Source organism: Anser anser (assembly GCF_964211835.1).
Source record: "Anser anser genome assembly, chromosome: 9".
Lineage (NCBI taxonomy): Eukaryota > Metazoa > Chordata > Aves > Anseriformes > Anatidae > Anser > Anser anser.
In genome coordinates, this window is record NC_139729.1 from 4,783,125 (window position 1) to 4,808,588 (window position 25,464).

At 37.5% G+C, this 25,464-nt stretch overlaps 2 protein-coding genes across 17 annotated transcripts in view; one reads left to right on the plus strand and one right to left on the minus strand.

The window, feature by feature from the left end:
* Positions 1–1,123: 1,123 nt before the first annotated feature.
* Positions 1,124–24,521, minus strand: ZBTB38 (zinc finger and BTB domain containing 38). Of its 9 annotated transcripts, none has more exons than XM_083847851.1 (3): positions 23,067–23,334; positions 8,848–8,972; positions 1,124–7,106 (listed from the first exon to the last, which is right to left on the minus strand). In XM_083847851.1, exons 2-3 carry the CDS (start codon positions 8,872–8,874, stop codon positions 3,528–3,530), a joined length of 3,606 nt encoding a protein of 1,201 aa, XP_083703977.1. In that variant the 5' UTR covers positions 8,875–8,972; positions 23,067–23,334; the 3' UTR covers positions 1,124–3,527. The 9 variants fall into 9 exon arrangements, with proteins under 9 accessions (XP_083703977.1, XP_083703976.1, XP_083703975.1 ...); XM_083847850.1 differs by lacking the exon at positions 23,067–23,334 and adding an exon at positions 12,151–12,278; XM_083847849.1 differs by lacking the exon at positions 23,067–23,334 and adding an exon at positions 11,910–12,044.
* The window catches only part of SLC16A14 (solute carrier family 16 member 14), a 52,154-nt gene continuing 51,145 nt past the window's right edge, over positions 24,456–25,464 (plus strand). For all 8 annotated transcript variants that reach the window (XM_083847875.1, XM_083847880.1, XM_083847876.1 and 5 more), the window contains exon 1: positions 24,456–24,591. The gene's annotated coding sequence lies outside the window, so the exon portion shown is untranslated. The remainder of the gene's footprint in view (positions 24,592–25,464) is intronic.

A 25,464-nucleotide genomic window follows, 5' to 3' on the forward strand; every position in this document is an offset into this window, starting at 1 on the left:
CATCATGGTTGGGAAAAGAGACATCTTTAGAGGTGGCAGGATGGGCTGGTGGGTAATAAGCTGCTTCGCTACACCAGTAATGGGTGAATTTGTATGCATGCAAAACACAGACCTGCACAAAGACATGCATTTGCATAAGGTGACTTTTACCTGCCAGAAGTGAGAGCTTTCCCTATAGTACAAATTGAGGGATTTGGTTACCTACAGTTGGTTTCCAGTAGATTGGCTGCCTTGTCCAACCCGTGGCTGGGGAACTGCAGGCAACCCTGTCAGAGCAAGAGTTTTGCTCTGAAACCTCTCTTGACCTGCGAACGCAGAGGTACAGTTACACTGTGTTGCAGCATTTTTAAAATTAGACCATGTAAAACTAACTTTTCCATAACTCTCTCAAAATTTACGATGACAGTTGCAGTTTACTGTTTACTCTAATGTCACCTTCATCAGAAGAACTTTCTAATTAGCTTTTGAAATAGGAGGGAGAAATATATATTATATGTAGCAAACTTCTATATACTTTTGGTTAGTTATGCATCTCTGCTGAGGACCATCCCAAAATGCCCTGCATAACTTAGCTTAAATTTAACTTTTAATGCAAGTTACAGACCAGTGACACCTAGCTGAAGGGGGAAGTACTTTGAATATGCATTCTATTTTGTATATACCTTTGTATTTCGTTATGCAATCAGGTATTTCCGTTCTGAACTCTCTATCTTGGCAGTAGTCCCACAATATTTGAAGAACAGTGTGTAAAATACACAATCTATACTGCAAGGTTACTGTCAGAATTTAAATAAGACTTTTTACATTTCTGGTCCTCATGAGAAAGTATTTAAGGTGTTGCAAAGTCTTAAACACAGTTGACCCATCTCCCAATCCTTTAAGATACACAGCAAGTTGATTATCTTCACCTTAGCACTGTGTTCACCCTTAATGGTATGATGCCAGGAGATACTATCACTTCCCTTGACCTCTGGCATGTTCTCAATTAACCGTTTTGACCTTAATGAAGGGAACAATTGGGAACTGTGTTGCTTAATCTTATAATGAAATGTGCATTAGCAGACATAATCCATATGATCCAGAAATACATAACATAACTTAAAAAATGGAGAGACTAGCAAAAAAATAGGAAGAGGTTATTTTAATCAAGCAAAAACAGTTATAATCACTCTTTCTAAAAATAAAATTTGACTCTTTATCAATCCTTAACATCTGCATTTAATATTTTCTTCTAAACAAAAACACAGATGCAGCAAATTACAGTCTTTGACAAAGTACAGTATTTACCTTCTCTTACACTTATTTTAATTTTAATTTGGTCATTAATACTAGACTCATTACTGCAACGTGTTACTTGTAGTAAAAGTGCCACAACTGAACTATAAACATGACATTGCCATCTTAAAACTGCTTTGCTATAAATTGTAGAGAATATACAGAGTTACAAAGTCATTGTGTTTTTATCAAAATATACAAACCCCCCCCAGACCTAACACAAGCTATCAATATTTTTCTTATGAACTATACAGTTATATAAAATATTTGTAAAATTATCTTTATATGTATAAATATTCTACCTTATTTGCTTTGGTCTATAATTATCATCATACAAGTCCACTTAGAAAATATCTTCGTGTACTTTCTTTGAAACATCATTGTACTTTCCTGTGTTTATTCTTCTGTTATCCTTATTTAAATGGAACCAAAGCTGCCATGAAACCAAACAGTTCTCAAAGGGTTCACAGCATTCACCAATGACAGAATAAATAAGTGGACTATATTATTACTTCAATCAATACTGTAGTATCATTTCAATTGTAGTTTTATCGTACCCAAGCTATAGTTTCTTTTAGAATATTCAAGAAAACAAAGTAAACAAATCGTATACCATATTTGCACACAGAATTAAGTTGAAATTCACTAACCTTTGTCCTGGTTTAAGTTTTTAACACTTTGTAAAGATGAATGTACATGACTAATTGGAAATGCAGATACCTTACAAAAGAGCCCTATCATATAATATGCAACGTGTAGACATATACCCTCGTTAACTTTTTTAAAACCTCTTAATCTCAGTTAAAATTAATCACATTTTCACAAAATAGTATTAATTGTAAGATTTATTTTGGTGACGTCTTCTGGAAGCCTACCCTTCTGATTCTTGGTGAATGCAAAACAAGAAGCTGGAAGGCTCACCATAACCTTTCGGGATGGCAGGATGAGGGAGGCAGAAACACTTCTTCTAACACTTCTTCCTCCATCAACCTGACGCAGGCACCTCTCTGCTCTGGGCCCACTGTGCTGGGACAAGGAACACAGTGACAAAGCTTGCCTGGGGCAAGATGCTGGGATCTTTACTGGGATCACTGAGAAGGGATGTATGAAGTTAGATGTTGCATTTAAGGCATGGGGATGACAAGGAACCCCACAAACTGTCCCAATCTCTATTTATATATAGGAACTGCCTCAGGGATATATGTGGAAGCAGGAATCTGAGCGTTTACCTATTCCTCCCCAAATCAAACGACTTATTGGGAGTTGCTCTGTCATTTGTTGCCCAGACATTATTCCAAGATGTAGAGGAAGACTCTAAATCTTCTTCTAAATCTTCTTCTGCTGAGAAGAATAGTATTTCTAAAAGACAGGAGTTGCAGACTCACCAGCAGGTGGAAATTTATATTCACGAGTTCCTTAATCTAGGCTGTTTCAGAAGAACAATTTTCTTTAGACAGATGCAACTGAAAAGCTCTACCAGGCCACTGACAGCTGAATCTTTTGGAACTTTTGCCATTTGGAAGACCGGCTATTATGCATTCCACTGAATCTTTATTACATGTCTCAGAGATATCATACACCTGGAATACTTTCCGTACAAGCTCTCAGAGACTTAATGCTTATTAGGGTTAACTACAAAACAATCTGGAAAGGAAAAGAGGTTTATGCTTCTGCATATGTTTGGTAAATGTTGAGTTACAGAAAAGCACTCCAGAACTCAACTGTACTTCGGCATACCCAAATTCAAGAAACATTTCCTACCTTCACTTCAGAATACACTAAGTCACATTTTCTTTTATAAACACATTAATTTTTGTTTAAACAATTGCAATACATGGTTTCTGCAGCAAAAATTCCTTCTATAGAATATACTTTGAACCTACATATTTGTTTTGCCCAGAATGATTCCGCACTGTAAAATAGTTCATTGGCTAGTTTCTTGTAACAGTAACTAGAAGGGGGTTGGTTGGTCATAATTTTTTCTTCTTTCTCTCTGTATGTACAATGTACAGAAGTCTATTGTGGTAAAAGTATTTTGGGTCTTTCACATTAAGTTTGTATTATTGCAAAGACTAGTTATTCTTTTCAGTATTATATTTTTTCCTCCTTTTGCATATACCAACATATGTTTAAATGAAGACACGATCTTAGTAAATGATACTAATTAGAGTGGAGTTTTCCCATTCAATGCATCTGCATTTTCTCCAATATATATAATTTTGCATTTTTCTTCTCTTTCGCACAACTGCCACTCAGAGTATTACTTCTGGAGTTACATTCTGTATATTTTTCACTTCGCTTCCTTCTGGGCCAAGAAAATGTTGATTTTCCAACAGCTGAGCACTTCCACTGCAAAACTGTTCTTTTCTATCTTGTGGACCTGGACTTTTGAATAGATGTTTCTTCTGGTGCATTCCCAGGGCAGCCGCCGTCTTGCAAATTTTGGGGCACTGAAAGCAAGCGTATCCTTTTCCATTATGCTCACGCACATGCCGTTGCTCGTGGTTCCTTTTGGTAGAAAGGTACAGGAAACTCTGTAAGCAGAACTGACAGTGGTAGCGTTTTTCTCCTGTATGAATTCTTTCGTGTATTTTGAGCGTTTCATTTAAAGTAAATGCCTTATTACAGTATTGGCAGACAAAGTCTTTGACACCTAAGTGAATACGTTCATGTTTCTGTAGATTTCCAGGAACTGAAAAACATTTCCCACAGGTTTTGCAGGTGTAGGGCTTTTCCCCAGTGTGACACCTCATATGCATTTTTAAGGTGGATGGACTTTGAAATTGTTTTTGGCATAATTCACAAATGTAAGGCTTTGAAGTAGCTACATGCCAGTGTACGTGGTCTTGAATTTCTGTGGTGGAAGATTTATCTCTTTCACAGAGCTCACAGTGAAGACTGGGCATTTCTGTGTTCTCTTCTTGACTGACAGCCTTTTCTTCAGGAGCATTCCTGAGTGCATACTCTCGACTGCATGTACTGTGACTTTCCATAACGGTGTTTCTGTTTCCATGCTTTTTCCTCCATTTGGTCTTCTTCATTTTTCTTAGCTGTTTAGATTTCTTTTTTGGTTTGTAATTGTAGTACGGTCTCCAGGGCTTATCACTGGAGTCCTGATCACTTACATCATCACACATTTCTGTCAGCTCCAGGCACTCTGAGCTATAGAGCCTAGATGGGCTTCCTTCCTTTATCTCCATTTCTGATTCCTCAATTAGATTGTCCTGTTTGGACTCGTGTTTAGATTTGCGGCCCCTTTTACAAAACAGCTTAGATCCCAATATATGCCTTTTTACAATGGCCTCGTTACCAATTTTTACTGTTATTTGGCAAAGAGGAGCAACATTGCTGTCAGCAGATGTTCCAGGTAAGGCAGGCTTTGCAATGTAAGTTTCAGTTTTACTCGATTCTTGAACAGTATTAGTGGTTTTGCTAGATGAACCTCCAGATCCTTGGACGTGCTGCGTATCCTCAGTTGCTTCTGCTCTGGTGCACTGCAGTGTTTTCTTTTTCTCCTTAATAGTTTTTGGTTTGGTAATGCATTTTCCATAATTTTCTGACCCATATTTACTGTCATCACTTACAGACTGACTAGGTAGATTACTAGATGATTCTGTCTTACTGTTTTCTACAGAAGTGACTGTTTTACTGTGCATTATTACCGATGAAACTCTGCTACTGTGCATTATAACAGAGGGTGCAGAACTGCTGTAACTTATTACAGAGGTTGAATTTTCATTCACGTTAGTTAAAGACACAATTGAGGAATCATACTCATGAGAACTAGAGTCATTCGCGGCAGTGGGAACTCTTTTGTCAGCTGTGAAAAAGTCTCTTTGCAGGTCAGAATTTAAGATACCTACTCCCCAAGAGGAAGAATTCTGAGTATTTGTGGAAGATGCTGCATCATTACATGAAGAGGTGTCCAGGGCAAGAGTTCTGTTGTTTGTTAGTATATTACTTTGAAAATTCAGTGATGGTAGCTCAGAGCTAAGAGAATTCTGAATGAAGCAGTTACTAGAAGCAGTTTCATTAGCTTGGCTACTTGTTTGAACATTTTCATATGCAGAATTTCGGAAGGACTTATAAGGTAGTCGCCTGCATTTCATAGGTAGAAGACGATAAAGTTTGTATGGATACATGCTTGGTTTTAAGCCTCCATTGGCTGTCTTCTTGTTTACTGAGAGGCGATGGTCAATTGCATGGAACGATTTCTGATGATTTTTTAGAATATAGTAAGTCATAAAAGTCTCCAGGCAGAAAATGCACTGATAGCGTCTTTCTCCGGTGTGCCAGATCTCGTGTCTGGTGCGATACTCAGCTAATGCAAATACTTTGTTGCAGTAGTGACAAGGGTATGTTCTTCTCCAGGAATGCACATTTGCATGTCTTCGAAGGCTTGACAATGTTACATAACTACGTTTGCAAACTATACAAGTATATAATATCTGCCCATCAACAACTTTAACCAAATGATCTGTTTCTGGTAAAGTGCAGTTTGCATTAGAATAATCAGTGATGCTGTTTTCAGACAATAGAGGCTCTGCGTTTGCATATGAACTTCCATTCCTTCCATCCGTGGCAGTATAGTTATCTGAAAAATTTTGTTCATTTCCATTGTGAACAGATAAGCTACTTGATCTCATACAGACTTGTTCATGACTTTCCAGTATATTTAGATTTGCAAATTGCTTGCTGCAGTATTTGCATACGAAAGTTTCCTGATGCTCTGAGTGGAGCTGAAGATGAGTACTTAGTAATGCCCTGTCACTGAATGATTTCGCGCAGCAGTTACAGTTGTAAGCAGGTGGAACAACAGTTGCCGCAGATCCAGAGACATTAGCAGATTTGTTTTCCTCTTCTCTGGGCAAATGGAAATCTCCTGCTTTATTCTGAGGTTTTGGAAAGGAAATAATTCTCTGATCATTAACTGCTTCACGTGGGGTTTCTGTGTTGGTCACTGTAGAGGCCGGTGCTTTTGCTACAGCCAAACCAGTCCCCTGGGACTTGAAAGCGGCCTTAGGAGTACTGCATGCTTGTTTTACTGGCTGAACGAGTGGTGTTGCTTGGTGGTTTTCATAGTGGTCTTCAACCGTTTTGTATGAAGGGCTGCTGTCCTGTTCAAAACACGGTGTTCCTTGAAAAGTATCTCCCCCCGAAGAAACTGCGTAGGAGTGCTCTGCCAGTGTACTGGCTGGCTCGGCATCTTTGCAAGCGTCACGTCTGTCAAGGCTGACGTTGGGTGTTTGTATTGTCTCAGATACTTTTTTAAAGCTTGCCCTCAAATCAAGTGGAGAAAACAAACTGTTTTCAGTTTCAAAAATTGAGAATGCATTTGTAATTCGTGGTCCATTTGTCAGAGCAGATTCTTCGTGTCTCTTTTCATGTTTTTCCTCTTTAACAGTCCCTTTCTCATTGATACAGTATGCATAGGGGCACGGGGAGCTTGAAAAATTAACATCTGTAAGATCTTCGAGAAATGATATTCCCAATTTTTTCCCTGCAGCTGCAAGGTCTGTTACAGTCTCCTGCCTCTTAACAACCACTGTGGAACTGTAGATGTAGTTCAGTATTTCTGTAAACACTTCAGCTTTGAGATCATCTAGCTCCAGTACATGACCTGAAATACAGATAGTACGACTCCAAAAAATGTTTTTAAAGTAAAGGCTTGAAGCTGCCAGCACATTACTATGGGCTTTAAATTTGGTGTCTTCCACAATGATGGTGACATCACATAAAATACCCCTAATGCGCTGTTCGTTTAAAATAGAAAGTACAGTGTCACTGTGGAAGTCGTCCTTGAGATCCTTTGAATGGGACATGACTGTCATCTACAAGGAAAAAAAGAACAGTGTAAATATATTTTGAGGCAATTTTGATTCATTTCAATTACATATCAAGTTTATAGTTATGTATTTTTTATAATTGTTTTTAAATGTATTAACTTTTAAAATGTTGAGAACGAGTAAAATGTTGTCATAGCATTTCAGGTTGAAGTCACTTAGGTTCATTCATGCCAACACCACTGAAGGTAACCTGGCTTCTCAGGACAGCAGGGGTGATTTATATACAGTGATAACCAGGTAGAAATTATTTTCTCCCAGTTGTCTTGACACTGCAATCTTAGATGCATTATCACCATCAGTCGCATATTGTTCCCCATTTCGTTTGGGCTGTGCTACTGTCTCAATGTACAAGTCTCTATAGATCCTACAGATATAGCACCTGCAGCTCATTGGTGGGAGGCAGAGATCTTCCCTGCGCCTGCACTACTCCATCATCCACACAGTGCCTACCACTGGGGACCACGGCCACCAGCTTTTGTTTGTGCCACTGGGTGCATCTGCTCAACTTCACACTAATGACTCACTGAACCTTCGAGGTAATTCCCTCAGCACGTGACCAAGGTATTTGGCAGGCGTTATGGGGAAGGAAAGTTGAATCGCTGTGGTTCTGTGGATACCAAGGACTTTCTTTTCTGGGGCTGCTTGTCAAACAGTCATGTTAGAACACAACCGCATTTGATCAGCTTATTAAATCGGTATTTAAAACAGGGATCAGAGATTCCCATGAAATAAAATTTCAGCTACAGGATAAGGCTTTATAAACAACTGAGTGCAAAAGCAACAAAGTTTTGTAAATGATAGTGGAGTACATGTAACATTGTTTACATACTTTTTTTTTTTAATAGTGATTAAATTTTCTTAGATAAATAGTTAAAACCCTGAAATTATAAATTCAGGGAGTAAAACAAGTAATAGAACATTTTTTCCTTAGTTAATAGATTTATAGTGTTCACTTTATAGTGTAATAGTGTTTGTTCTTAATTTCTATCAAATAATAAGATTTCATTGCAATAGCAAATACTGTTAAGTAATTGCCAATATATAATATATATATAAAATAATGAGGTTCAGTGTTGACCAAAAAAATGTTTAGATTATCCAGACTGTACAGTATGACTATGCAGTGGTTTACTGACTGAAATAGAAGATGCAAAATATGAATGAAAAACAGACTGATGAAAGCAACAGATGGATTTAACATCATGTATATGGAAAAAAATCTCTGGCTAAACCAGATTATTTTTTGTTTCATTCACGCATCAAATGATAGGGGTTGTTTTGGTTTGTTTTTTGTTTTCCCCCAAACTCCAAGTTATGTTTTCAACTACTGCTGACCAGGTCATCAAGAAACAGTTGTCCTACTGACACTCACCAAACACTACAGTAAAAAATCTACATATTTAATTATAAGACCCTTTTCTTCCAATTTGTGTAATCAAAATGCACCTTAAAGAATGACCAACTGCAGGTATTTTGTAATACGGGTTAAAACAGCCCCATGCTGTAGTGCTCCAGTAAGACGGGAATACCTTCTTAACATTCCAGTTACTCTTCCAAATGGAAATGCCAAGCTTAAAAATTATTATGGCCCTTACTGCCAGAAAGTTTACATTTAAAATGCTAACTTATTTTTAAGATGGGTCAGATCCAAAGGGTGAAATAAGGTTTCGACTCATATTCACGAAGCAAACAGCAATGCCAACTGAGAACACACTGGTTCGCTCACCCAAGCTATTTGAAAGTAGTCCTTCATTGAAAACAGGGTCTTTATCACAAAGTAGTAAGGGACACAGACACTTGCTCTAGCTGATCTAGTTGCACTTTGGACAGTGTATCACAAAACCTATTTCACTGTAAATCAAATCATGAAAAAAAAAAAAGAATAACAATCTTACTGTTAAGGCAAACAAGGTACTTGTACAAAATATAATTTGATATATTTCGGATGAAGCTTGGAAGTAAGATTTGTACCTTACAGTGTAGCCACTGTTTCTGTCAGGGAGGTTATTATCCATGCAAATGGCCCAAACTGCTAATACATTTACTGACTGAGAATTGTCAATGCACAAAATTCAGAAAAATCAAAACAGTGATTTTTAAAGAATATCTCTGATGCTTATATATACCACGGACAGAAGGAAGTGAATTCATCAGTACAGGTGCAATAGAAATGTAGATGTGTATTATTTTGATTATCTGGTCACTCATAGCTGTAAATCTAGATGCATTGTTTTGTGCCTTTAAATTATAAAATCATAGTTTGTTCATTACATTTATTTGACTTAAAATAAGAAATATTTATTCATTTGGAGTGATAATATGAAATTCACAGTAATTGAGTACAGTTATTTTCTTTGGTTTGGTATCTGAAAAGACGTAAATAATTTTATATTGTTTCTATCATATCAAGTCCTAGACAGAAAGAATACTGACAAGAACACTTCTTCGAGCAAGCGGCCACTATCACATAATTGATTCTTTTTTCTCATTGACAATGTCTGAGATTACATCTAACTTGCTCATGTGATGTTGTACTAGAAACCAACTGTCAGACATCAAAAACATTTCACAATGGGAGCTATTGATAGAGTTATTTTCTGAGTATAGGAAATAAATGATGTCAGCTCTACTTCCCAGTGAATTACCCCCAAAGGAACTTGCCTGTTTTTTTTCTGTTTCTTTATAGGAGACAGCTGGTTTTAGTTCAAAGATGCATCATCTGACATACAGTTTGCTAAATATATCAGAGTTTCATACTAAGAGGCATTTATATGCAAAGTCTACAATGTATTACCCAAGTGTTTTTAGTAGAAGTCTTACTATTCAACTACCTATTTCAAAGTTTACGCTCTTGAGAAGAGAATCTTTTCTATTTCTACTTGAGTGTAAATAGATTGCCACTTTTTGTAGCCTGTGAACCATGGACATGGTGGTATGCTGAGTAAAACATTGAGCTAAATTCCTCGTGTACAAGCAGCAGAAACTATCATTTGCTTTTTGGACATGTACTTTTTTTTTCCTGTGTGCTAAACCATCTGCTATTGTAAAGTTATACAGAAAAATTCCACAGCAAATTAATTTTTAGATCCAACACTTTTTGTTTCTGTTTCAAACTATGCATTCCCAAAATAGTCCATTTATTCATGTGTGTAATGATTTTCTCTACTGGCTTTTATTTTACCTGTCTTGCTTCCTTCATTTGTCAGAAATGTACCTGAAATGCTGTAAAAACAGAATGTCCTACCTAGCACACACACAAATGGATTATTTTAGGAATAGTTTACATTTCATTTCAAGTTGGTATGGCAAGAACAAAACCAGCATTTTAGTTTCCAGGAGTTGTCTGCTGTAACCAAGAAACATAGAATTCATCAGAAAAGATATCCATCTTCATTATTATAAAAGGTAATTATAACATTACCTTTTCTGACATCCACAGAATACCACTGCAGAACAACATACCTTCTAATGTTATTTTCATATTTAACAGAAAGATCACAGACTGGTGCATCCAAATACAAATTTGACTAGCCATGCCTCATAGCTGATACTGCTAATTATAAGAACTATATCAGTCAACTCCACATGGACACTGCAGAGGCAAGATGCCACTGCTGATTTTTATATCAATATTATTTTGAAGTGAATAAAGATCACAAGAGTCTTTCTGGCCTACAAATACCAAATATAACAAATTTAAAAAAAAATCCTACCAAAGAACAGTTCCAATCTAGGAATATTATTTTTAACTCTTGCTAAACTTTGAAATCTATTGCCAAGCAAGTGCACCATGTTACCCAAAAGGAGACTTCAGTCCCCTAAATTTAAAAGAGAAGATAATGGCACCAACAAAATACCATTAGGGCCAGTTGCCTGTACCCAGGCAAAATAAAAACCAACAAGAGTCTGAAAAACTGTTATTACAGTTTACCAACTTTCTTTTTTTTTTTTTTTTAATTCCGAACATTTCCACTGGGATTTTAAAGAAGGTGCTAATACTTCCTGGTACCACTTGTATGGCAGTCACTCAGCTTCATAGGGCCTCACTCCTCCAGGTCCACCTGGGCAGGTTGGCAACACCAGGCTGCATGGACCAGGTGGCCTTCAGCCTGCCTCCTGCCTACAGCCTCTGGTATACGGGGAAATTTTAATGACGTCTAATTATATTTAACAGCTTGCAATGGCTTGCAGCTTAGTGCTACGCTCTATGTAGCAATGCACTACTTCTACAAGCACACTGACATGTTTTCTAGTTCAGACTCTTGGTTCTCGCATCCTTACCTATTGATACAAAATTTCGCTCTTCTATTTGTTACAGCTTCGTAGGCATTATGGACTTTAAATCATTTTTTTCACACCGCTTCCTCTAACTTGTAATTCAGACAGCTAGAGGGTGGCAAAACAGCCCAAGCACACTTTTACTATTGGCATTCCCTCACTTCCCAGCTCGGCCCCACGAGCTCATCGCACAAAAGCAGCCTTTAAGACCTCCGCAGCCCTCGGGGCAGCCTTTACCCAGCCTCGCTCCTTTCCCCAGACCGGGGGGACCCCCGGGGCCGCAGCCCCCCGCCCGCCGCGGCCGCCAGGGCTCGCCCCGCGGCCCGGTGCCGCCGCTGCCCACACGGTGGAGCTGGACGCCCGCACAAGCCCCGTCCCCTGTAACGACCGAAGGCAGGCAAGGGAGGCTGCTGCCCCTGTGCGAAGGTGATCTGCTCCTCCGGGAGCTCAAACGCCACCGCCGTCCGACCCCGTACGAATTACACGCAGTACAAGCTCCCGGCGCAGCACCTTAGCGTCAGTACATCGGCCTGTCTCGGAGCAGAGCCTCTGAAGGCAGCAAACATTGGCAACCCCTCAGCGGCAGATAACGCGGAGACGCTTCCTGTTTATGGGTAATAGTGTGCCCTGTGCTCGGGGCTCAGCCAAGCCTCGAGCCGAGGAAGCGACGCACATTAACCTCCAACATGATTTTTCCTAGCACCAGCACAAACGCTTAAGCAGTCTGACGCTCGAATGCAGCACAACTCACTGTTTCTGAGCTACAAGGCGATTAAAACCGCGTCTGCGGGGTCTCCCTCGGCAGCGAGGAAGGCGAGGGCGGCGGGGCGGGCGGCGGGCTGACGGGACAGGTGCCGGCTTCCTGGCGGCGCGGGGCCGCCGATGGCGGGCGGGAGGGTGCCGGCGCCATTTTGCGGCGCTAATCCTCGGCGGCCGGCCGTGCCCGGGGCTGGGGGAGCACGGGCTGCTGCCGGCGCCGCGCTGGTTTCCGCGGGTTGGTTTCACAGCGAGCGTTTTGTGCTTAATTTACGCGGCCGCCTGTGGCGTTCAGAGCATTAGGCAAGTTGTTTGTAGGGAAGCACTGCATATTTAAAGCGGTGAGGAAATCCAGCGATTCCCTATATCCGAGCCCTGTTTCTGTAATCATCAGTGCCGTTTGGTCCGCAACATTTAGTGTTCCTTTTAAGCCTAACAAAGGAATTTATTTGCCTTACTCTCCTTCAAAGCCTTTCTCACATGAGGAAAGAGAAAGCATCTGTGGAGAAATGGAACTCAGTACAGTAACTTCTGCAACTCTTCACTAAAAAGGAGAGAGATGAGGTATTTCCTTTAAGTAACTATATCTGAAATAAGTTACTTTCAGATCTTGAAGTACATTTGCATTTACCTTCTTTCCTTATCTAATTATCTTGTTTTTAACCAATATAAATTAATAAAGTATCAAGGAGATGCATATTTTGAGCAGTCATTCTCTAATTTCTCTTATTTTAAATTATTTATTACCTCAGGAAACAAGTGCAACAACACTACTAGCGCTTCAGAAGCACTAACAAATGTAAACCTAAATAAAGAAGGAAGTAGTTTGATTTGCTTTAGCTATATACCCCAATATATTTGGTACAGCTTTCCTGCACATATTACTCCCTCTGACTCTTTCCCAGGTACTCGGAATCATGAAGCTAAGGAAAAAAGAAAGGGTTTTGAGTCAGGTGGAAAACAGATGTGAGAAGCAGATTTTCGTACTTGCATGAAGGTTACTTTAATCTTGGCCTTTGTCTATTGCGTATGTACTGTTGCTTTGTATTGTTTTAGGCATATATATCTATTAATATGTATTAATGAAGATTTCTGACAAGAGCCATAAGAAGTATTCATGACAAATGTTTTGTCAGTAGGAATACAGTAATATGGATTAAATTAAACCTGTTGTAATACATTAAAAGAAAGAAATAACCATGCATTACTGAGCAATAATAAATACAAGTATCATTTTAGATTAAGTGAATCAAATTTAAGGAAGAATAGGTTTTGAATTCCCACTAAATCTTCATTAATATTGCTTTATTTGTATTGTTTTTAAAATCAGAGGTACAACTGTCATTTGTATAGCAGATATCCTCAATTTAGAGACATTATTTTATTTGTTCTTGACCCTTTGATGTCCTGGCAGTCTTAATATCTATAGATAATATAATAGAGTTGAAGAACTGACTTGTTTGGGGTTTTTTGTGTGTTTGTTTTAATTAATAGTGTGTTTTCTTAGGGCAATTTTAGCTCATCAACTATACAAAGAATCACTTTTTCTGTGGCCAGCACTGTAATTGAAGGTGCTAATTGCCACAAATAGGTTTGAGCTACTTGGAATTCACAGTCACATCAGCTCCTTATATATTAAAAACACTTCGGAGTAAGAAATTCTTTATGAGGCCATCTTGACTGCACCCAAGACTTTACCTTCCCCTTATAATGCTTCATGTAAAAACGTTTAGATGCAAAAAAAATGGATTGCTTCTTACATGGTATAATTAATTACAAGGTATAGAGAAAATTGCCAGCAAAATTCTTTAAAATGAATAAACAATCCCAAGGCTGTTGGAGTGTGCTGTGTGAATGCTTTGCTGAAGTCTGATAATCTCACTTCTGCAAATCATGGCACGTGGTATTTTTTCCTTAAGAGTATTTCAGGCTGCCCAGGAAAAAAAAAAAGTTCCAATATTCCTCTCTAGCCAAGCAGTTTCAGTTCTTAAACAACAGCAGGAAACAACATATATAGCATTACCATCTCTTGCAAATTCCTCATGAGTGACAGGATTTTGGACAGGACTTGACTGGTTTCATTCTCAATGCCTTGAGCAGACCAGCCTATCGAGGACGCTTGGATGGACTGCCTTTGCTCTCACAGCTGAGGCCAAGGCGACTAGTGATGCTGCTGAGAAGGAAAACAAAGCTCTTCACCCATCAGGCAGCCCAACACTTCACTCAGGCAGCCCAAAGTGGCTCCACTCCACTTTCTGTTACATGAGCAAGGGAAAGAGTGGCTTTGCATAACCCTTCTTCTCTTCCACAGTTTTGAGTGGAGTTAGACAGGGGAAGGAGCCCATTTATGGAGGCCCGTGGCAGCTGCTTGCTGCTCAAAGTCTGACCAGGACAGGGACAAGCCTGGCAGAACTCATTTGATTCTCAAGCTGCGCATATGCACCAAAGAAAGAACAAGTCGTTCCCTAAGGTATATTGGCTTCAATATTCATTTTAGTTATGGTGTAATCTAAGTCCCATTAACACTAAATGCATACAAACAATTTTTGAAGGTATAACTAAGATTGTCTCTCCACCAGTCTAAAGAAGAAAAGGAAGCAAATGCAATACCTGACATAAATCCAAATTCTTCTTTAGCACAAAATAGAAAAGCTTATGCTTTATTGCTACTAAGAATCAGCTGACTTTACATCTTGCTATCTCTGAACAATCTCAACATTATTTCCATTTAAGTCTTCCTTTTTTTTTCTATGCTGCTGACAAGCTACTTTCTAGCCTCCCACACTTCTGGGACAGAACACAGTCCTTAGCAAGCATAGATCAATTGCAATCATGAAGCTATGTTTACAGACAGTGTTTTCCATTTTTCTATTGTTGACCGTTGTCAACAAAATTAGCAAATTAAACCTTTAAGTTCTGTTCATTTTGGACAATTACTATGTTGTACTCTGTTGCCCATTCGGTTATCAGAAAGACAAAATAAAAGTAGTGCAACCAGCCTCTTATTTTCAAATTTTCAGAGGAAACGGCCTTTGAATATCTGAATCAACATACATAAGAGCAGCAGGCAAATTGTGTGCTCGGGGGGCCACTATTATTCTCAGTCAGGTGTGCTGGGGACCAGGCAGATAGAGCCATTGTTGCCCTTCACTACATACAGCTGATGCAGCAAATCCTGCTAGGCTGAAAACAGAGCTAAATCCTTTCCCCTGGTAACACCCCTGCTTTGGTGGCCTGCTCGATAGCCAGTTTTAAAACTAGAATAGGTCTTAAAGCTGTTAACTAGTCACCACTGATTGCCAATGTTCCTTATTTATTTATTTATTTATTTATGGCATTTATACTGCTAAAATTTAGCATGCCAAAAGCAATGCATAAGTGATAGCTATTACTCTGAATCATTGCGTAAGTGTGGCAATTAATTTTGGCAACTGGCTTGACACAGAGAGTAACTTTGGCTGTATGTTCTTAAATATTCTTAGACCTCATTCTGTGCTGACCCAAGCCTTACTCCTCCTCTTCTGTCCTGCTGTATGCTTCCAACCTAAAAGCTATAGCAGGGCCTCGGTGCAAGCTATGGGGGAGGACTGTGGCAGTGAGAAGAAAATCTTGATGGCTCTAGCTCTGGTTTGTGCTGCGTGCTCAGCCACTAATGTGAATTACCTCAGGTACAAATCCTAGCCTGACAGTGAGCTCAGTTCAGATGGGGAACATCAAGAAAAAACAACAACAACAATCAGTCAACTTGCATCTCCCTAATAATTCCCTGAACTCTTACTGACTCGAAAGGCTTAATAGTATTGTAGTGCTTGATGCTGTATAACAACACGGTTTATGGTTCAAGACCATGAAAAGATTCATGTGATAGTGTTCAAACTATCTGGAATTATACTGGATTCTGGTTTACTTGACCATTGAGTGTTATAGAAATGTTTAACATTTTCAGGATAATCTTTATGTGCTAAATCTCAGCGCTGTGTTACGTATGAAGACACCTCTCGTAATGCATACTACAAAAAATTGAATGGGAATGTTTTAATTGATTTGAAGAGGGTTTTATTTAGGCTATTGATTACAACAACTTAATTTAAGCTCTGAATTTGCAGATCCACATTTGTACTGTCTTTTTAATTATTAGCATTTTGGACTTCTCAGACGTACCATCTTGGGGGTAACAATTAAGCCAAAGGGTTGTACAGTTTCCATTTTATATGCAAATGAATACTTTGAGAAGAAAGGCCAAAAATACTGTGTACATAAACTTGCTGAAGTCAGTAAACAAATTTGTCAAAACGGATTTTATGTATCTGAACTTTTTAAATCCGGGAATATAAAACAAAAGAGTACGATACAAACACTTGCACAGAAAGTATGAGTACTGCCTAAATGCTACGTCCAAATCTTATTCTGAAAGCCCATGAACAATTGCCTTTCTGACTTCTACAGATTTTTCTCTTTTCCCCCCTTCTCTTTCTGTTGTTGACTGTTAGAAGGCAACACGTGTTCACATCTCTTTGCCTGGATATGTTGGATAGAATGAGAGTGCTACAAACAACACTAGGTTTTGTTGTTGTTTTAAGTGGCTTTAGTTTGTCATCGTGTTAAACAGAATAATCATACTTGCATCCAAATGCTGGTGCAAGATTCAAATTTACAATGGCTGAGCATTTCTGAAAGGCAACAGAAACCTTCATTTTCATGTTCTGTTGTCATAAAGGAGTTCTATTAAGTATTCAGAATTTCAGAGAAAGGTTTCGATTTGCAGACCAAACCCAGTATGTCAATTTCAAGTCTCATTTAAAGCTCAATTTAAAATCACAAGAGATTTCCACTGAAAACATGAGTTTTTTAGGTTAAAACCTTTGAGTATTAAGAACGCACATTGGGCCACGCACAGAAATCTTTTTATATGGTGATTTTGAAAATGCATGCATTATTATGAGCACATGGTATGTAAATGCATTGGGCTGCTTAATAAGCATTCACTGGCACACATCTGCAGCTTTGCTTATGTACCTTTTATTCCTATGTGGTTGCCAAGGAAACAGGTTATGGCCCAGTATTCTACCTAAAATATACCAAGCAAGAATTCTATGGTAATTTACTTAAAATAGGTATAACTTCGATTTTCCAGTATATTGCTTCTGCAAGTCCAGGTAACTTGAACTTATCTAATTTTAATATTTTATTAAACTTCCAATTCCATCATATCATCTCTGATTATCCGTTATCGTTTTCTGTCATACAACATTGTGTATTAAAAGTAAACTTAACATTTTAAGAAAACATTTAAGAAAACATTAAGAAACATTTTAAGATATTATAGGAATTCCAGATGGTTTTGCTTTTTTTTTTTTCTTTTAAATTCAGTTTCTTATCTTACATTTTGCCTGGTACCCTTAATTACGTATTTCTACTTTAAGATATCACGGCATTAATGACTATGATCCAACAGACTGTTTCCCACTGAAATTTATGCGAATAGTGCCACTGAAATCAATGAAACAATTCCCTTGCTGTAATGCAAATTATACTCTGTGATGCAAAAGACCACATTCAAAATTAATGAATTAATCAGGGTTTCATGGATTATTTCATTCAATACCTACATACCTCAAATCTAAAGCACAACTACCAGACATGTTTATTTTAACCAAGATGATTATTGTATATTCACAGTAAGTAGAAAGTAAACTGCTGCAATTTGAAAATGTCATGCAAAACTCCTATTTTGAAATATTCTGGTTATTTATCCTTGAATTTACAAAGTGCTATTTGTACCTCACAATTTGGTAGCTTTTTTTACTACCCCTGATTACAGTCACATATAAGGGTAGAGATTAGCCATTTCTAGCTGACCCACCTACAACTATATCAGAAATGGTTGTTGGCACTGGGAGAGTTCCTCTACCTTTGTCATATGGCACAGACTGGTAATGAACATTAGTGGCTCAGATCCATTGCCAGAGTTAACTTTCTGGCAAGCTCAGGAGGTTTCCTGGCCTGCCAATACGTTTGGTTTGTACAGATCATTGGAGGCTGTAACAACCTGTTAGAAACATCTTTTTTGTCTGATTTTATTTCACTAACTTCTATGGCAGCAAAAGTGCAGCAGGAGGATGGAAAAATCCAACAATACTGATAACTGAGTAGAGCGATGCAGTACCATAGCGATAACAATCTCTGAAATGATTCTTAAAAAACGTAGATCTTCAACCGAAAAGAAGTCATGCAACGACATGGTTTTAAAGTATTCAATACTTAAGCTGTTTTTCTGTGTGAGTTTTAAAGAGATTTCAGCTTGCTATGATCACCCCATAAACGTACCCGACTAAAATCAGGTTGTTCTTCTGTTAGCACCTTTTAGAAGTGGTATTGACAGCTATGTTCTGCAAAATAATCTCAGTAATTTTGTGAACTCTGTGGCTACTGTGTGTCAGCCTGCAAAGGGGAAAATCCAAATGTAATGACTAAATTATTAGTCAAGTACCAATTTCCAACTACATTGTGTAATTCATCTAAATTTTTAGTGGAATGCTGTGGGACTCTAAATCCACATCTGGGTGCTTGCAACACACCAGCAATAAAACAGGACTGCTAACCAGACTATTAGAAATACTGCGTCTGCCTGCGTTGTTTTATTGCGTTTTAACCTGTGTATTGTAAACTGGATGCTGTTTCATATGTCCTAAACAGAAATCTAAGCATGGTTTCAAGTTTAAAACCATTTATTTTATTGGGATCACTGGAAAAATTAGACTAAAAACAATCCTTGGCTCTACTTCCCTTCCCCCATCTCAACTATATCCAAATCATTCCTAACACTTCTACCTAGTAAGACCTCAGATAATGGAGGCTTTACAGCTTTCTCAGTCAGTCTGTTCCTGAGTTTCGCAAGTTGAAGTCAGTGGAAAGCAAGTGTTTTTTAGGATTAGCTATCACAGTTTGCCAGTTTAGAAAACAAATTATAGTATGGGGAGAAACAATCATCTTTACTAGTCAAATCCCTTGACTCCAAATAAACTGTCAAAATCAATTACAAGTTATTCTTTATCTTAAAAGCCTCCCTGCATTTTTGCAGTCTTTCAGAGGGCTTTTTCTTTCTCCTCTTTCTATTCTGCCACTTTTCTCTTGGCCTCTTTTATTACAGATATCATCACAAGTCTTTTCTAGGCAGCTCTTGTTCTCTGGAATACACTTCCTGTATCTCTCTGCTCAAATGACTCATCATTGTTAAACATCCTGATTTTATGTTACTGTACATCAAACACCCTAATAACATTTTCATATAATAGTTTAAAAATTATTCAGAACATGGCTTTGTTCCAGAGATCCTAAACAGAATCAAATTGTTTCATACAGCAACTGCAAAATCTTACAGATAAGGAATTATGACTGAGCTGATAGCCTTTTTTTATTCCAGCAATTAATCATAGATACATCTTCCATTTGCAAATATACCACTATACTTTTATAAACAGCAGTATGCAGGAACTACAGGATCCATTACTTTGGCTTTAAAATGTAAAGAGATAAGCTTTTGTTTTGTTTTTGTCTGAGTACATCTTTACTGTATCTTGATTTTAGTAAATATTCTATAGCTTACACATATGCCTGTAACAAAGACCAGGAAGGAGATTTGCATTAAGTCATTATTCCAAACACCAATAATGTCCTAAGCACATCTACATTGACAAATGACTGTCAAATATTATGGTGAATGGGAATCTTAAACATCCAGGAATCCAGAAGTAAAGGAGCTTATCAAAGCTAAAGAATTTTCAAATTTGACAACACTGGAATTCAAATGTAATACTAGACAAAATGAAGCCCTTTTAAAACGCAATGAAACAATTCCCGTGATAAAATACAACAGAGACATTAGATGCCCCCAAAGGCTTGTTACCTGTCCATTACTACCAGAGTTTCTGTGTTAGTCTCACAAATATGATCTGAACATAGTTTCACGCTGCTGCAGCTTCAAATCAAAATGAAGTTTAGAGCCAGAAGTAACCTGAATCAAAAGTGTCATTGAAAAGCAGTAGGATAATGCTTAAATGAATGATTTTTAGTTTGATTTCATTTTTACTCAAGTTTTGTGTAGATTTTCCATTAGGCAGGAATGGAATTAGCATGGATGAAACACATTTCGATTATAAAGAGGAGGGCTGAGTATTAGCAATTACGCTTCCAGGATAAAACTGTACTGAACCCCCAGCCCCACCCCACCCCCCCCAAATAACATCTGACAGACTGTGCTTGAGGTGTGAAAAACTGCACCTGTCTCTATGTGCCCCAGTTATCCCCTGTAGCCAAAAAGAATAACATGGATGGAGTTTACACCAGAGTTCGTATGGCACCTCTGGCTATAATGTTCTGAAATTGCATTAGGTGGATTTAACTGCCATTACAATATATACAGCAAGCCACATAGAACAGTCAAACTGGAATCATCTTGCAAATTACTGGAATCCTCCTTAGTAAACAAATCAGTTTCTTTTGCTAGAAGAAATTACTGTCCACAGGCTGCCAATGAGTTTTTCCAGAATCATGAAAGCACTTGAGTCCAGTCATATTAATCACAAGAGGACTTGCATCCCCTAATAAAAGAGCATATTTGCAAATGGATTTAAAACAACTGTAGTGAAGCGTGCTCATATAACAGAGCTGCACTTGCTTTAAATGCCTTGAGTGGATATATTTGAACACAAAGCCATAATAAAAACAGTTTAACTCAAAGTGCCCCATCTCCTCTAAAAATAAATATCAATGGCAATAAATAGATTGCCTCTGCATAGCATTAGCTCAGCAACATCCTTTAAAAATAACCACACGAAATAAACAAAAATGCAATTTTGATAACTACATGTAATGGCGCAAACCATATAACATTTCAGACTAAAAAAAAAAAAACACCAGAAGGAAGCTACTGGAGATAAATCAAATTACAAAAAAACATGCAAACTTTAATACGTCACTTGAGAGATGCTGTTTATTATGTTTTCAGCTCAGTTTCTTTAGGTGGAACACAGAAATACTGCACCACGTCAAGCTAATCTCATAATTATGAATCAGATGGTTTTTATTATCATTATTAAGCACTGGCCTATCAAGACAAATGACAACAGTCATATTCCTGAGCAGTTATACTCTGTTTGTTTGGAGTGTACTGAAGTGGTATATTTAGAAATAAATGAGAATTAGTTTGATAGTACTGAAACTCTCAAGGCTATTATTGATATAATTGGCTGTACATCTAAATACCTCCTTTGTATTAATTTTCAGTGCTGGGTCCTCATCCAAACAAAATACACTTAGTCATTTTAAAGTCAAGGACATGAAAGGAAAATGGCTACCCTGCTGCAAAAGTCTCATTGCAGTAGTGAGAATTTCTCAAGTCACGTACAAAGGGGATTCACAAGGAGATACACCACGTTATAAGCACAGTGGAGACATTCAGTAACATCTGTTAACTGCGGCACACATAAGATTTCTGATTTACTGATATTGTTAAAAATATCAGCTAAAAATAGAAATAAGGAATTATAGTACTTAATTTTTGCAAAATCTGTGAGGTCTGCATATCACCGTAGGCTGCGAGTGAGCTTATTTTATAAAGTCTTACTTAAGATCCTACACAAGTTCTTTTCCAGTATGGTTAAGCAGCTCTTCAGTTGAACTTCAGAATAGGTCCACTATTTAAAGAAAGGTTTATTAGCATTACCGTGGCTGAATTCAGCAAAGGTGAAAGAAGGTTTAAACTTACTTCTGATTCTCTACGTTTCTCAGCTACTAAGTGTTTCAGTGATACTTTTATACTTGTGATAATGAAACTATCACTTTATATACATGCAGTACAAACCTTGACCTACATGTAAGACTAAGCTAAATTAAAAAAAAAAAAAAGAAACGGGAGTACGTTTCTGGAAACAACCAATGCAAAACAGGAATAAAGTAGTTTTTTCTTGTGTACAGCTTTATAAACATGGCATAATTTAATAAATGACAGCCGCATGGAAACACAAAATGAGATGAGATTCTCATTTAGAACTGAACAGAAACTTAACTGTAAAATTTCCATTTGCACTGTGGTATTGCTATTAAAGAGAATAACTTCATATTACATCTCTACTATTGCACCTTTTAAAAGGATTTGGTTGCCAAGGAAACTGGTTCTGGCCCAGTATTAATCTGAAACAAATATATTACAAAAGTTGGTGTAAGTAGTACAGTACTCATAATTATTTTTATTCTTAATGCTCAGATTCAGGTTTTTGTACCTAAGGCTGTTAAGCTTTTTATTTCATAACCTTATTTTTGTGTGAAGTAAAACACACTTCAGTGAGCTGATACTCAGTTTAAGCTGACAGGGCCATCTATATCAATCTCTCTCTTTAAAGTCCTTCTACGTTAAAATAAAAAGAAATACTGCAGGTGTGTGTTTGTAGCCAATACTGAAAATCTAAGTATGAAGCATACTAATCTTTATTTAAGATTTCGCACAAAACACAGAAAACCGCTTACGACAATTTAAATATTTTTCATTTTTCTTATCTACCTTAATTTTTATTTTTGCATTGTAATTGCAAGCTCAGTAATGGTAATAGTCAGCTTTAAAATATAATTGAATCAATAGGGTTTTCAAAAATTCTTTTGTTGCAGAAGCGTTGCCACGCCCTTAGTACATATGATTATTTTAACAGGCATGATTGTTCTACTTTCACAATAGATTTTTTTAAAAGCAGATAAAAACAATTGTCATGCCAGTATGTGAAGCCAACAATTTAACACTGCAGTTTTCATTATCAATTTAGTACTGTTTTTTTAATCTGAAAGCTACATTCTAAAGCCCATTTCATGTACTTGCAACACTGACCAAGAAATCAGTAAAACATGCAAATCTCAACCTACCTGCGTGTATCACTTAGTGCAGTGTTAGCATGGCAATGCACCCAGCCATTTTTATGTAAAGCGATGGAGATAAATTCTATTCTTGGTCTTCTTGATAATTTTTTTAGAAGCAGTTGTCAAAAATCAGATGGGAAGCAGCTTGAATAGACCGTGATCAGGAGAACTGAGTTTATCAATAGGGAAAGCAGGAGTGGGGAAAAAAATGTCCTCATCCAAGGTTTTCCGAAACTGCAACACAAGGGTTTGTTTTTTTTTCCTCCTCCTCAGAGTGTTCGAAGCTTGAAGCTGACCACTGCAAAGGCCACTTGTCACATTTACTGAAAATCAGCCTATTGATATCACAGCTGAAAATATAAACTCGACAACCAAAGCCCATTGCACAACGTGGACTGCGTAAGAGTTAAAAATAGATGCGACGTGCCTCCTACCTGCATAATAAATATGTAAGTTTCAAGTGCTTTAATTCGATATTCACATTAATTAACAATACAATATACATTATTTAAACTACAGTAAACGCAAGAAGAAAAAGGGTGACACCATCTGGAAGCACAGTTTCCTTCTTTTTCTTTCTTTTTTTTTTTTTTTATCCTTTCCAAGGGCTAATAATGTAGTTTGAATGTGATGACAAGCTAACAGCTCACCACATTGCAAATGAAAAAGAATTCTTAAGGTGATGCTCAAATATCTAAGCCTGTAATGAAGCACAAGCCAGTCTTCACTACTGCATGATATGGCACACAGACCATTTAACATACTCACATTTGAGATACTAGGCACGGTATAATGAATTCAATACACAGCATGCACACAGCACAAGCAACGTTAATCCTGCCTGCCATTTTAGGCTTGCAGGAGTAAGATACATACTGCAGCACAGCTCTGGTAAGGGAGGAGGCAAGGGACAGCTCACCTTAAATGCAGTATCTGATTAATGTTGTAAGTGACATTGCGTATCAGCTACAGAGTCTTGGTTCAACTGGGTGGGAGGGAACAAAGAAAATTGTCATCAACTGGTGATGCAAGATGAGCTCCAGTCACTAACACTGTTAGCAAACTCCAAATTCTACAACGATACAGTAGTAGACATTTCAAACTCTTATCAAAATCTGCCTGTGCAATGGCTGAGTCCGCCTGCCGAGGAAAAGAAAACAATCTTCTTGCTTACTGGAGAAAGGCTGGATTGACTACGGTAACATCCTCTTGAAGCAGAAAGATTTCGTATCGCACAAATTAAATCCTGGATGCATTTGCTGTGCTTTTCTAATTTCTAAGTTTTAGAATTAAAAAATAAGAAGAAAATTAAATAAAATCATAACTAAAGATCTAATGCTCATATAAGTAAATCATTTCTTTTTTTCTTTCCTTTCTGCTTTTTCTCTTTTACAGTCCCTCAAAATCCTGAGCAGTATTGACAAACCACACAAGCACAGGGTCTGACTGCATGATCAGCTGTCTGTGTCTACGCTACACCCTGTTAACCACAAGCAGTGTTAGAGCTAAATATATCTGCAATGCAGAAACGGTAGGTGCTGTGCTATACAGTTCTGATGAATTATAAAATATTCTTCTATCCTCAGATATAATAAAAAAAAAGAAAAATTGGTGCTGATCTCCTTCAGGCACGGTATCTGTCAGATTTACAAAACATAAAAGCTACCCTAAGTATACTGACCTAGATAGCACTAAGAAGACTTAAGCAGCATACAAGCATACTCACTGTCAAAGCAAGGAAAACGAAACAATGATTGTCTAACCAAACTGAAAGCAACAGCTCAGTACCACAGTATGAATTCCAAAATGCTACATACAGTATATGCACATCTCATGGTATTGGGAGATGCAAAGCTCCTTTGTTGTTTTTTTTTTTTTCCTTCTCAGAGGCTTTTCTTAGCTACGGTTGCACAATGACATTCTGACATCATGGAGGTCAATGCAGCTACTAAAGTGTTCTCGTCTTTTTTTTTTTTCTTAAAAAAAAAAAAGATTTTGAAATATTAAACCATAGCTGAAATAATAATAATAAAATCTGCATCATCTACTTAACGTCTTTCTTTTACCTTCTGAGATTAATGCCACATGCACATTGTTCTGCTGAATATGTTAAATTGGTATCACCCTCTGCAGAGATTACACGAGTGTAATTGTGGGAATTAGATTTTTGCAGATAAGTAGAAGTGTTAAAAAGGGCTTATTTTTTGGAAAATTTCAAAATACAATGAAACATTTCAAGTATATAATGAAAAAAATATGCAGAGAAAAAAATAAAAACTGCTTTTTGGATTTTTTTAAATGCCTAATAAATAAAACTTTTTTTATTTTCCTTGTCACTATGTCTCCAAAGGGAGAATGAAAGTACCATGCCACAATTTACTATGACCTGAATTATTTTCCCAGA

Excerpts from the sequence above, each read along its gene's own strand:
- ZBTB38 (XM_083847851.1), bottom strand. The coding sequence starts at position 8,874 with ATGAAGGACTACTTTCAAATAGCTTGG. Across the intron at positions 7,107-8,847 it reads ACTACTTTCAAATAGCTTGG|ATGACAGTCATGTCCCATTC; the intron begins GTGAGCGAACCA and ends TTTTCCTTGTAG.